Here is a 15273-nt window from a genome sequence, read left to right as displayed (position 1 = left end):
TGTGTGTGTGTGTGTGTGTGTGTGTGTGTGTGTGTGTGTGTGTGTGTGTGTGTGTGTGTGTGTGTGTGTGTGTGTGTGTGTGTGTGTGGTGTTGACCAGGAGGTGAACTGAGTATGACTAATCAGACTGAATCAGAGTCTTGCCACCCTCACCCCCTGCCCAACAACATCTCTGAGAAGAAGAAGGGAAGAAGATGAGAACCAAAAGAAGAAGAGGAGATAAGAGCAAAATAAGTGACGAGAGCAGAACAAAGAGAAGAAGAAGCAGAAGAGAGGATACAAGATGAGAAACGAGACAAGTGCAGAAGAGAAAAAGGGGAGAAGAGTTGAGAATTAGGATGAGAGAGGAGCGAAGAGGACAACAAAAAGGTGAGGGGAGAATAAATGGGTGTCGACAGCTACTGCAGATAAAACTGGACAGATTCCTTATCGAACCCCCCTCCCCTCCTTCTCCTCCTCATCCACCTCTTCTGTCCGTCAGCAGAATGCTTATCACCAGGGCAACCCACTTATCACTACGGCAACCCAATCAATCACTGTGAGACGCACTAAAAACCAGTCATTTCAGTGGTGGCAGGCCAGCTGCCATATCAGAACCACATATCTTAACAGGCTCTCTGTAAATCAGCTTCCTACTGGCACTATCTACACGTCACATACACACCCACACACCCACACACACACACACACACACACACACACACACACACACACACACACACACACACACACACACACACACATACACATACACATACACATACACATACACATACACATACACATATACATACACACACACACACACACACACACACACACACACACACACACACACACACCCTGCAGCGCCAAGAAATCAGAATAAAACTTCTGTTTTGATGTGAGTGCAATTGTTATGATCTGTTAGTGCAATGAAAATTATTTCCATGTTCAATTATGTACGAGCACAGCTTTGATAGTCAAACCATCCATGACATCCTGTGTGATTGTAATCCTTTAGCGGCTCAGATGTGTTCAGAATCAACAAGTAGGACTGAAGAGGAATTTACCATAATTAGCATGACAGACCAGCCTGCGTCTGTGACAACACACGAGTCATTACGTGGAAAGATTTCACTATTATGTGCTTCAGTGTTTGGCCAATGCGACAGCCCACCTGCAGCCAGCTGTAAAAAAATGATACATAACAAAATACTGGCAGTCAAGTGTGAGAGGGTGAGCCAACTAATGCACGAGATCCAGGAACGCCACAGTAAAAAATGTATTGTAATTGAGTTTTATTTGACAAATAAATCCCAACTCAAGGGAGAGGGGTTTAAGAGGGCATAACCCTGACAGGGGTGTAACTTGAAGTTATCCAAATCACACAGAACCCCATGAGATGTCAAAGCGAAATATTATTGGCAAGGTGGTTGAACTAGGCAAGACTGAAACAGATCTGTGCAGAACTCCCAAAAACTCTGAACAAGCCTGCCAGAAGAAGTTCCTTTTCAGGACTGAAACGTCTCAATGTAATGGTTTGTTCAAACAGAAATGTTTTTATAGTGACAAGTAGCTCCGTGTCTTTTTACAAGCATGAGTTAGCTACAGACGGGGCAGCAAAAGTCACCATGACCGTGCCAAGCTACAGGGCGGTATCTCCTCTCCCGTTGCTACAGCTCCTCCCGATGTTGCCACAATTTTGTTGACTGCCAGACCCACAATGGGCAAGCTAAACAATGTTATAGAAACACCATGAAAAACGCATGTTAAAAACACAAATAAACATTACAAAAACTCCTAAACCAACAGAAGACTTGCATGTAGACACAAGGGTGGCTGAGGGTTTTCTGAATAAAAAGCACTAAAAGTTAACATTTCTCAATCGATTTCAATGAGTCATTTATAATATTTAAGGGTTTCTGAAATACCAGTTTAAAAAAAGAAGCTTTATCGCCATTTAGTGTTTTTTTATCCAGAAAAATCCCAGCTCCCCTGTTTACTCGCCAGGTGCAGCATGTCGGCCATGTTGTCTATGTACGTTAGCATAACGCAGCAACGGGCCAACGCAGTCAATGTGGGGGACGTAACTTGAAGGGTCTTACAAGGCTCTGATGGATTATTTTGACTCAAGGCCCACTTGCAAGTGTTCTGCCGTTTTCCCCAACGGAAGGAATTTCTGTTGTAGGGATAGGCGATAGTTCAGTATGAACGTTTTATTCAAATCAATATTGGGCTTTTAGATGAAACCCATGATATCACATACATGAGTAGATATTATGATATATTTAGATAAATATCGCGCAGCCAACAGAAGGAAGATATATATCTCGTCAAAATCCTATGTAGAAATATTTACATAATTTGGACCCAGTTGATGTTCTGATCCTTTCATCTTACAACATTTAAATAAAATGAGAAAATATTCTGTATATACTTTTCATTTGCCAAGTATCTAATTCACACAAGAGTATACAGAAAATGTGGTTATTGCATGAAGACTATTTATTAATTCAATTACCAGAAATCATGCTATATCATGATAGTTACTGAGATATCAGGATGGAAGATGTTGGCCAGCATAACTCTGTTGTCATTCAAGTTGGATTTGCTGACATGCAAGCTCAGCAGCGGATTGGATTTCAAATCTCAGAAAAATGCCAGAAAGTGGACCTTAAGTTTGATATTGTTCTGCCAGACTACAATTTACAAAGTCAAGAACAAACTCTCATGCTTCACTTCGAGCCAACACGGACAATGGATGAATTCCTATCCTCGACTGAGCTCACGTGTCAACACAGACTCTGTATATTTTTTATTCTTGCTCACTTTGTGTACACCAGCATTACCAGGAGGAATAGATGCAAGCCAATCTAAAGTGTCTTAGTAAAGCACTGGGCCACCACCAGCCTGCAGGACAGCTTCGATGTTTGTTGCTCTGCAGTCTCTGCACTCTTCTGGAGGGATTAACACCTTTAAGTGATTCCTCATCATGTTTCTCAACTCCTTTATTCAGGTGTTTCCTTTAATTTGTCACCCATCTTTTCATAATGACACTAGACTGGTATTGACAGGCTTAACCCGGGATTTTTATTTCAGCTTCCAAGTAGTTTTTGTACTCTGCGTAAAAGTAAAAAAAAACAGTTGGGGATTGTTTGAACAAATTCCACAAACATGACATGACATCACATTATGTTGCACATCACAGTCATACATGTATCATAATTTCAAATGTGGAGCTCCAGGCAGCATTATGTCGACATTACATTATACTTTCCCTAGGGAGTTATACTTTAAATGGAGCTAGACATTTTTAGTGATTCACAATTTTGTGTGGAACCGAGTGAACTGTTGTCAATGTGTCCGTCTCAACGCACCTGATGAAGAAGAAACTGTGTAAAATAATGAATCAAAAGACAGATTCTCTGCTGGTTGCACAAAATTTAACCTTGATCTTCTGTGCGTAATTGTGGTTTGACAGTGTGTCACTCCAATTATCAAATCATCAGACACACCGCGCTGTTTTGCCCGACGTGCATTACCAAGGCGTTTTTGAGGCAGCCGAGCCAATAGTGACACGTCTCAGTGTGAGTTCAGTTCAATTGACTTGTGACTTGGATCCATAACTTCTTCATCAACTGAACTTTCACACGGGGGTTATCAAAAGCAGAAAGACTGCACCCTGTCTGTACTCCATGCTAACAACACTGAAAATAACTTCCATTAAATCTCATAATAAATGCATTTCCTGTTTTTTTTTTTTTTCTTGTTGTTTCACTATTATTATTTTGTGGGTCCGTAGTGCACAAGCAGCAGCCCACTTGCACGTTTTCCATTCGTTTTTTTTCTTTTACTTTGTATTAGAAAATGGCAATGTCACCAAAGGACCTTATTTTCTATGAACAATATTTATTGGCAGATAATTGGGCAAGAAAACCTTACCCTATCAAGCTGCACTGTGCATTTGCCAGTCTGCTTGACACTCCTTGACTCCTTGAATATAGATTACCCTCATTCACCAGGAGCATGAATGGGCTGTGAATTACAAGCACAGCATCTGGGATATGCCCCGGTGATGTGGAGCTGAATAGCTTCTCACAGCTTATATTCAAAAGCAAAACATCCGCTTGAAACCTCTGCACAATACATCACAGCATGCGTCAGTGCCATTGTTGGAGGTGTCATTGTTGTCAGCTCTTGTTATGGGCCACAATAGGCACGTCCACATCTGTGTTTAGAGTGTGTTTACATTTATTATGTAAGGCTCTAGCCTTTCCACCACAGAGATGGGTTGATTTCTGATGAGAGGCAGAAGCAGGCGAGAGAGAAATCTTTTACAAAGTACACAACTGGGAGAAGATAAATGTGTTGGAAAGTGACACAACACAAAATCCGTCGAGTTTGCCTCTATATTTTTCCGTTGTTCACTCACAGTGGAGACTGTCAATGCATTATGAGAGGGATTCACAAAGTTATTTGTGCTCAAAGAAGGCAGGCAGAGAAGCTGGGAGAAGAATGGGAGGCAGGACTGAATTAACCGCTTTGAAAACCCAGAGTATATTAGAAATTGTTATTTTTTCTGCCTAAAACTTGTCAATCAAGTAGACTATCTGACTCTCTGACATCAAATCATTTGTAGGTTTTAATTTTCCTCATATCTGTCAATAGGGCTGAGTTCCAAATGGAAACACACTACTTTTTCATAACATTGCGACTTGCATACTGCTAAATGTGACCGGATGTAGTAGGACATCCTGGTATTTTTGGAATATTCTATTTGACATATCTATTGTGACATAATACACATTTTGTTTGGCTCATTAATAAAATGGTAGTATGGGTATTGGAATGCAAGCCTTTTGCACAGAGGACATTTTGATTTGTCACTGAAGTTTGTCACTGTATTTCCTCTTTTTAATTGGCTATTTGGGTGTCTGATCACTTTAACAGCATCATAGCTTACAGTCTACTAAAAAACTAGGTTAAAGTTAATAAAAGGTGAAACTTTAGTCTCGTGCATGGAAGACTGACACATGTATTCATCACGGTGACCTCTACGCTTTACACTGCTTCCTTCTAACATGATTCCTCCTACTGAGCTGGTTCAGCTATGCATCATTGTTGTCATATGAAAGATTGCTGCTAAAAATAAATCAAAACTGCACAGTATTACATCTTTAAACAACTAATTTTACTCTCCAATTCAAATTCTTAGCCATCACTGTCTTCCCTTTACTATAAATATGACTTACTGAATTGTTTTGACCAGCTGTGCTTTTCTTAACCCTCTTGAAGCCTCCTGCTAACAAAACCTTGCAGCTAAATGAGGGTAGCATGGCCTAAAAAGGACTGCAGAATGGCCAAATGCAGCACTAAACATCATGTCCATTCCCTTTTAAAAGACCTCATAAAACATCAGGGCAGTAACACATGAATACCTTCTTAATCTGTTTCTGTCAATCTGCACTTCTTTGTGCTCTCTAACTTCTGTGTTGATTTTAAATTTAGTTTTACAGCTTTTGCATCTTGTTGTTAAATTCCTTGTTATCTTACGAATTAGTGAGTGGTCTCCCTGTAGGAAAATGAATATGAATAGCAAGTACTTCCCACAGACACAGGAGCCATCTGGCCTTTTTGGTTGGTCTGTACTGCCATAAATACAATGGAATAGAAAATACTTTGTCTACTTGTCCGTGTGCAAAAAGGCAGAATCTTGTCTGTATGTTCAACAACTATTGATTTTACTGATTTTACATTTACTGGTCGAGCCTGTGCCTACGTGCTGCATTTGTGTTTCACATATGCATGTACATAAAGTTTGACACACAGACAGATAATGTAAGTACAGATTCAAAAGCTGATAGGCGCCCATTCCGGCCAAACAAATGGACAGAGAGAGCAGCACTGATATGTTCAGCAAAGATCCAGTAATCTATCTGCTGTCATTTTCACAGCACTTGGGGTAAAAAGAAGCACCTTTTTTCTCAGGGCAGTTTTAATGATTAACATTTATATATTTTGGATCATTTAGCGGATGGCAGATTTTAGCCATGTGAACTTAAGGAGTGTGATGATATTAAAAGCTTAATTTTCTTAACTTTCACATACATGTAATATTATGACTTAAAGGGGACATAGTTTGTTCATTTTCAGGTTCGTACTTGTATTTAAGGTTTCTACTAGAATATGTTTACATACTTTAATGTTCAAAAACACAGAATTTTTCTCATACTGTCTGTCTGAATATGACTGTAACGGCACTGTAGCAGCAGTAGAGTCGGACATCACAACTGTACAGAAGTCCTGACATTGTTCCTGAATATGTGTTGTGTGCATTTCTCTGTGGAATGAGCGTTTTGATTCTTACACAGTACTGCTATAGCACCTTGTTCGCTTTAAAATTTAAAAAATGCATGGAAATCTATCTTTGAGTGTAATGTAATGTAAGTAATTGCGTCCTGAGCAGAGAATAAGTCACTCTGCCTCTATGTTGTGATCATAATTGCTCTGTTGTCTATTTTTATAGCCCATGCGTGCATGTTAGTGCATGTGGTCATGAAAACACGTTTATAATTTCATGTATTAGGGATCAGTCTGTGAGAGCCATGTGGAGGCAGTCACAGGCCCATTTTTTGTTTTTTTCAGTATTTCAAGTACAGCTCCTTAAAAGGGAGTTAAACAATAGTGTGGGCAGTTTATTGTTTTTTCTGGTTAATTGTATTATTTTAATCATTCTATTCATAGACAGCTAAGTGTTTGTGTTGCAGGTGTTTAATACCTAAAGCTGTTTGAGCCCCAACATTTTTGCCAAATGACACCGTTCACTTATTTTCATACTTCACATATTTTCGTGAACTTTTGTATTGGTCAGCAGTGGGAACAGCCTACGTTTGCCAGCCTATTTGAGTGAAGCTCCAGCCGTAAACAGTACACAGAGAAACAGACTGAGAGACATATGCGGGTGGCCTGAGAGATCATTGTCAGCCCGAGGGCATCGTTAGGCACTTCCTCCGCTTTGTGCCTTCCTTAAATGTTGCTCAGAAATGTTCCGACAGACAGAAAGACTGACATGCAAGCGGACAGAGAGATGGACAATGAGTAATAAAGAGGAGGAAAGACTGGGTGAGTCTGAGAGGGGGAGGAAAAAATGAAAACATGACAGCAAAAGGACAGCAGTTGGGACTTTTGGTGTATCGCTGTTAGCCCTGGGGCATTATTTGGCACCCCTGCTTCACCATGTCCTCCTCATCATATCATATGTCAAACTGCCAGGGGGTCCCCTGCCCACTTCTCCAGGGGCCCTGCTGTAACTGTGCTAATGCCAAAAATAACCTCTGCTAATGGAAGGGAGGCAGAGGGGACGGATCAATAAGAGTTATCAATGACATTGTTAGATTCCTGCATACTAACTTATTGTTTGTGTCCCGACTGTCCTGAGCTATTTTTGACCAGAATGCAAAAAATACTTTGAGATTCATGTTCTGGCTTATTAAAGAGAATATTTGATTACATTTCAATTGAGGCCTATAAAGCTTCTCTGACTGTTGTTTTTGTCTGTTTTATAAATTCAAATCAGACATGAATTTATGTTCTCACTTTACAGTAACAGACTGGATCTGACTGGACATATTGCCCCAATGGTTGGGACTAACTGAGGTTAGAGAGATTCATGAGGAGAGGTTCATGAAAAACTAAGAAGGGAAGAAGAAAACACCAATTAACTGCTGACATTTATACATCTAAGCTTGATAAACACTCCCATAAGCAAGCAAATAAAAGGTTTTTGGTCTGTGGAAAACTCTCTAGGAGTGACAGCATGCTTGCTGGTTAGCTTGACATTACACTTGAACAGTATTAATGGCAGTACTGTTACTGAGAATGTTTTGGTCTGGTTTGTAGACACATTATTCCTTACGGGAATACCAAATATTGTTTCTTTGCAACTCAAACAAACTTGTATATATACATTCTCATTAAGTTTTTTCAATTAAATCTGTAGAAAATGTATTTTATTGCTCATAAAAATGTGATTATGGTGCTGCAATTGAGTAATGCAGCTTTTCAGAAAAGAATCCCTTCCTCGACGACCAAAACATGATGATTCAGAGAAAAAGGAAATGAAATCTGCTGCGCGACAGCAGGTCACCGGTGCCATCGGACATAGTGCAGATGGTCTTAATAACACTTCGTTTTATCTTGATACATGCAGTGCATTTTCTCCACTCAGCATCTTTGAAACTCACTGAAACGCAAATGCTCCCTCTCAGTGTAATAAGTTTCTGCTTCTATAATGTGACCTTTCTACACCTACGTGCAAATGTCTCAAATGACTGTAACTAGTCTATAAGTTGAGACAACCTCTCACACAGCAGTGCACAAACACTCTGTAGGTCACACAATTTGCTCTTCTCCATCTGGCAGCTAATCTATGCATCATATGAGAAAACTCCCAACAGCAAAGAGATAACGTCAGCCTGTTTAGTGTCGATGACCTTTTAATGCCACCCTTCAGAAACCAAACTATATTTTAAGCTCACTATAAAAGCAGGGATCTGAGTATACATGAATGCATTCATTTGGTAATTTGTCTGCTTGTTCATGTGTAAGAAATTAAGGCTTTTTGCATTGCAGTGTCTAGAGAAATGACATTATACAAGCTAAGCAGAGTGTACTCCAAGTGAAACCTTTGGAAGTTGACATATACTAGCTGGTTTATTTTATTGATTACTGCAGTGGCTTATTTAATGCATTTATTTTATTATTTGTACGGTTATTCTGACAATCACTTTTTCCAGTTGCTCGTCCCCCACACCTCCCTTGAGAAAACTTAGCACACTTATCTTGCCTTAAACATATATAAATGTGTGCAAACACGCACACACCCTCATATAAAACAGATGCGTCAGACACATGCAAAAAATATGAGAACATACAAACAATGTGTGTGTGTGTGTGTGTGTGTGTGTGTGTGTGTGTGTGTGTGTGTGTGTGTGTGTGTGTGTGTGTGTGTGTGTGTGTGTGTGTGTGTGACCGTCCTCACCACAGTTCGGTAGTGTCAATCTGGACAGCAGCTTGCGTCCTCCTCCATCCTCAATGCAGCGCAGCTCCTGAGTGTCTGCTTCCTCTCCTAAAGACAACTTGATCCACATGTTCTCACAAGAGCAGTGCAGAGGGTTCCCTGTCAAGATCCTACACACACACAAAGTCAAGAAAGGTAAAGCAAGAGGGTAGTTGAAAATTTGAAAAAAAAAAAAAAAGACAAAACAACAGCTGCATTGAATTGTACTACAGTCCTGAAAGAAATAGTTCACACAGCAACTTGCCACTTTTACACTGTACTTATTGTACAGATTAAACATGTAGGCCACTTTTGCCACCTATGCAGAGGTCATGCTAAGCTAATCTCACCATCTCCTGGCTTCTTATTAAAAATTTTTTTTATGAGAGTTGTATTTCTCTTTTCACCTCACTGTCTTCAAGTCAATAAGTGTTTAGTCTGACTTATTGGATGTATACTGTTGGTCTAAAACCTGCCACGGGTCACCTATTTCACCTATTCTCCTCCCCTTCATCTCTGCTATCTATTTTGCCGGGGCATCGTCGCTGCGTGCGGGGCTTTGCGCTGCTCCAAGACGAAAATTTGACGATAAGAAACTAATGAGTCTATATTGCCGAACCATTCCTTTGAGGTGCAGTTAGGTGCACTTGGAATGAAAAAAGAATCTATTGAACTTTATTAAACAATTGGTAAAAATGCCCAAATTATCTATCTAGAAATGCAAAGTGTATACATTTTCTCCACATAATTTTAGTTTTTTGAATATCTCTCAAAGCATTGTGAAAATGACTGCTTTATTACAAGTGATATTAATAAGTAATGGGAGATTTAGTAAAGAATATGTTTTTTTTTTGTTATTTGGCTCCAGGAAATCTCAAGATTGCAGACAGTATTGCCGTCACATCAGAAGTATATAGGTTTCACTGATGCTGTAGGAATATGTTTATACAGACTCTGATGATACCTGGCAGGTAAATCAGAGAGAGAGCCAGGAACAGATAGACAAACATGATGGACAGACTGATAGAGACAGCTGAACTGAACTCACAGATAAGAGATGTTGAGGTGTCTGAATATCCTCCAAGACAGCGATGACAGGTTGTTATCTTTCAGATTCCTGGAAATTAAGTGGAACATCAGGAAAGGAAATTGCGTTTGTACAACCACAACAAAATATTAGATTGACATTAAATGTGTGGTACATTTGATCCGTATAATAAGTACGGTTTATTTTCTGTAGATAATGTTACTTCTTTACATTATGATGTTATATTTTCTGTTCATCAATTTGAACAGTAAATAATACAATAAATGAATCAAATTGAAACATATGGTCAAAGAACTTACTCACTAAAAGTGATAAATGAATCTGCACAGTGGCTGTCATGTCAATGGACAGCAAGGAACAAGTTTTACTTACAGGTATTGTATTTTGATGTTGTTTTGAAAGGCCAGCTTTGATACGTATGTAAGTCTGCTGTTAGTCACCGTTCTGACAAAAAACAGAAAAACACAACAGCGTCATGAACAAATAAACGATTAACAAATTACTGCAACATCCGCAACAGCCAAAACATGAATTCTGGTTCCTGCTCAGCTCCATAAAATCTAGAAAACATATTTGGGAGCAGTTTAGGTCATCCTAGAGGACACACAGATTATTTTACTATTGCCTTATCACATATCCTAAATGTAGCATCAGAATAACAACATTGGGTCTATGATGCATGGTTATAACTGTGAAAGAGTCACAGGAAAGCTTTTTGTTCACTTTGAAATTAACCAATTACTAGTTCATCTGGTTTGTCATTAGGGTGACTTTAAAACATGCCAACAAAAACTATCAATTTGAAGATAATATACACCTCTGGTTATATTTCTGATGTATTTATTGATTGTATTACATGGACTTATAAGACACTGTTGCAGTGATGAAACATGAGTCAGAAACCTGCCTGTTTCCTTAGCTAATGGTAACGTAGAGGAGACCGGGGTTGGTTGGCACACTTTTCACACTTTTCCGTCTTTCTCTGGCATTATCTAGTTAAGATGCTCCAACCAGCTGCAAATACAAGACCCAAAAGCAGTGTGCCAACCAACCCCGCTAACATTTGACCCAACTCGTAATCATCACTTATCACAGACTTTCAAATGTTGTATCAAAATGTAGCTGATTCCAGTGTCTTTTAACTAATGCAACACATTTTCAAGATCTCTTTATAACACACATAAAATCCACAAACAACTTTTTCATTTTTCATACTATAGAGCTGAAATGTTATACCCTCACCAAAAAAGTTAAGTGCTTCTGAGATGTTTTAATGTACTAGATAAGTGCAGGTCAACAATGTTTGTTTGAATGTTTCATGTTATATATATTTTTTCTGTGACCATCAAAGGATTAGATAATAGCCATTATTATATATGAAAAGTTGTTCTAACAAATGTTCTGTGTGATTCATTGAATCTGACACAAATTTTAATTTCCCCATTTAAAAAAAACCCATGGGACTTCACAAATGATTAATGTAAAAATATCAACACTTTGAATTTTCATATTATTATCAAGATAGACTATTTCTGTGTGTAAAGTTTTTCTCAGACATGTGGGACAGTTGTCTTTGATAGTGGCTCAAACACAGCACTACTTTAGTTCCCACTGGGTCTGACCACAATTAAAAGCATGTACACTTGCATGACACAACATGCTTTCTACCTATTATGTTGCAAGAGAGTGCTGCTTGGTGGATAATTATTTTTTGGATAAGAAATTAAATGAGACACAGATGCATATAACAAAACACAGCAACAACCTGTGATAAACACAGCAGGATTTTTAAAGTCACAGACATGAACAATGCATTGCCTTAAGCAAAGTACGACAACTATCAATAAAGGCAAGTTGAATAAATATTTCTCATAGAGTGGATTATAACAAGCTGAATAAGTCATTAAAATGTGGTGAAATTGTTCTTCTTAAAATCCTGCCTATATCAGGCCCTGTGACTGTAAGGAAGGAACATTTTAACACAATATGTAATGTAGTTAACAGCCACAGAATATAAGAATATGCATCAAAATATAATTACTTTTTCGCAAATGTCTTTATCGACAATAGCTCTGAATGTTTGCCCGAGCCGTAGTGTTTGTTTGTCTTGGTAATATAAGCCATAAAACACTTACAAGTTCCTGAGATTCTTGTAGTAGTGCAGATCTTTGTCGTTGATGGAGGAGAAGCTGCTCTGGTTGGCAATGTAACTGTCAGGGGATACAAGTGTTTGTCAGAAGGCTCATTTATTAACAGAGGGAACTGTAAACAGAAGCATTTCCACAAGACAAAAGGACATAATAAGCCCTGTAATTAGAGTTCAAAATAATAAAATGAACTCCTGACAGGCTGAAGCTAATAAACGGCACACACACGGGAGGGTTGGTAGCTTTTAAAAGTAGAGAAACAGCTATTTCCTCTTTTCCTCAGCTGCACTGGAACAAGGCACTGGACTCGTTTAGAGGCCAACGAGAGATGATTGTTTGCAACTCCCTCGTGTGAATGAGTAAAACCTGTGAACGAGTTCTGAAAAACAATATGTGTACTTTTCAAATATCACAGCTTTGGGATCAGATGTCTGAGAACATTCAGAGATAAACAAAACCAGAACAATCTCACCTACAGAGGGAACATGCCGTAACAGTCACAGCAGAAGCACTCTCTCTCTCTCACTGTTGCATGTGTTGTTTGGCTAAATCGCAAGGTCATTCAATAATTTTTTTTCATGCCGTAGACATACAGTCCAATTGGGAACAAAAAAATCTCTAATAAGATTAATTGATTTGCAAGATCTTTACATGGCTATAGCAGAGAGGGGCCTTCAGTCTAACACTTATTTCTGTTGCTAATTATTTCAATATGCTGTTTATAACCTTGCTCAAGGTTAATTTATACGACAATAATTGTATATTTGTTTTAATTTGCAAGGACATTGATCAGTGAGGTTTGAAAAGATGACTGCTGGCCAAGGGGGGTTGAAGACGCTGTACCACACTGCGCAGCATAATCTCCACATCTCAACGCTTGGAGTCTGGCTGGGGACTTCAGTTGCGCATCACCTCACCTCTCTCTTCCCTAATTTCCTGTCAGCTCTCGGTAATACAATTTGATACGTGCCTTTCAATTATTAAAGAAGCTGACCCAGAATGTGAGCATTTTTACAGTAGTTTACACACTGATAACAGATAAAAACCCAATCTTTGAATTATCAATTGGTATCTTCAATTTAATAAAATAACTTTCACTAAAGAATCAAATTGCCTGACAATAATGATATACCATTAACATTTAATTCTGGGGTAACAGTCTTATTTGCAATCTGCAATAAATCACCAAATGCAACGCCAGCAGATAAGTCTGTAAATCGGCTATAAAGTCAAAAGCAGACACTGTTCCAGTTCAAGTAAGACTGCTGAATAATCATAATAATAATGCCACTGCCAACAAACGAGTCTTTTTAGTGTCCGGTATGTACCGGGTGAGCCTGTTGAACATTCAGAGTGCTTTTGTGGATTTAACAGATTCAAAATTGTTCCAAATTGCACTCCTCCTCCTGCTGCTGCTTATGTTGTTGTTGAGCAGTAATGTTAGGTAGTGCAGCAACGGCACAGAATGAACGAGCAAGGACCCAGATTGAGTTGAGAGTCGGACAGTTGAACTGAACGACATTGAAAAAACTGCTCTCTCAAATTAGGACATGTGCTACTCGCCCCTCAATGACAACAGATCATTGGTCAGTGACATTTCTGTAACACCGTATTGAGCATTCATAGCCAGCCTACCGTACATACAAGTGGGACATTAAATCAGCGCATTCAAATGAATACTTTTACTCTTTATTAATGTAAACATAATACATTACGACTGGTAATGCCTTGAAGAGAAGTTTTGTGGGGCAGGGACCACTGCTGTGGCAGGTGTGCATGAAGTCTAATAACGGAGTGTCACAGATAAACTTACCCTATGCCATATTTTGCAAAAAGTATCAAAAATGACACATGAACATGTATTAAACTGAAGGATTTTGTGAAAGAAATTGCTCACCCCATCACTTCCAAATATAAAGAGCATGCACATAATGTATATGCATCTTTGTTTTTTCATCGATTTGACGTACACCTTGTCTTAGTGTTCAGGGAGGAGTTAAGCATGGAGTTAGTACACCCACATGCTTGCTCTAAATACACTATGATTGCGTGTGGGCACAAATATCAGTATTGTAATATAAAAGTACACATTTTCTGGGTTAAATGTTGCCCTTTTCATCTTTTTTTAAGGCTACATTACCTATTAAACAATGTTTCCCTTGTCTTGATATTTTTAAAGGGCCAACACCCCAAAAATATCACAATATTGAGATTATCTGTACACCCACCTCCTATTCATCTATATTTTCTTAGAAGATGTGAAAAGTTTGACTCTGCTTTTATAGTAAACACATCAATGCATGACACATCAACAAGAACTGAAGTATTTGAGTTGTTTTAAGTTGACAGTGAAAAGTGCAGTTTGTCAAATTGTGTGTGTAGTAATCCTCAAATAAGGATGGCTAACCATTTAACACAAGCAGGAGCCACGATAACCTCCACAGTTTTTGGGTTGTTTTTTTACATTAGCCAAGCACTCAGTGAATGCGTTTCACAGACTACTGCTGGCTCATTCAAACAGCGTCCAAGGCTTCTCCCAAGTTCATCTCTGACAAGTCTTTATCAACAAGGCCGTTCGTCTTTGCCCAGGGAGATATTGCAGCATTTGAATTTCTTCTCTCAATTATCAGATATTTTCCTTATCTTGTCACGTTTTTTTCACGTGATATTGTATGAAAAGGGGGGTGCAGTAGCCTTTATTTAAAATGCAAACTGTGATTTATTTTAGAATGATCACCCAGTACCTTAATTAAGAGGAGCTCCAGTCTTCAAAAACAAGCAAAAATGTTGATTGACTAGAAAATGTAGCTTTTCTTTCTAGGACATCGATATTCCTCCGCCTTTCTGCTTAATTTAAATACACTTATAGGCTAAAAGCCATCTTTGGACGTGTCTGTGCTAATATTTGGACGGTGTGTGTGTGTGTGGGGGGGGGGGGGGGGGGGTCTAGGCGTGCACACATACACATACACACACACATACACATATACACACACACACACACATTTGCACACACACAGGCACATGAACGCGCCCGCA

At 38.9% G+C, this 15273-nt stretch overlaps 1 protein-coding gene across 1 annotated transcript in view; it reads right to left on the bottom strand.

The window, feature by feature from the left end:
- ntrk2a (neurotrophic tyrosine kinase, receptor, type 2a) overlaps window positions 1–15273 on the bottom strand; it is a gene marked incomplete at both ends in the record, with an annotated part of 88926 nt that overhangs the window by 72964 nt on the left and 689 nt on the right. Inside the window, 4 exons of the mRNA XM_083912228.1 lie at window positions 9022–9170; window positions 10088–10156; window positions 10460–10531; window positions 12223–12297. Coding sequence (XP_083768354.1) covers window positions 9022–9170; window positions 10088–10156; window positions 10460–10531; window positions 12223–12297 — 365 coding nt within the window. The remainder of the gene's footprint in view (window positions 1–9021; window positions 9171–10087; window positions 10157–10459; window positions 10532–12222; window positions 12298–15273) is intronic.

Source organism: Echiichthys vipera (genome assembly GCF_963691815.1).
Source record: "Echiichthys vipera genome assembly, chromosome: 4".
NCBI lineage: Eukaryota > Metazoa > Chordata > Actinopteri > Perciformes > Trachinidae > Echiichthys > Echiichthys vipera.
This window is presented reverse-complemented; position numbering and strand designations above follow the sequence as displayed.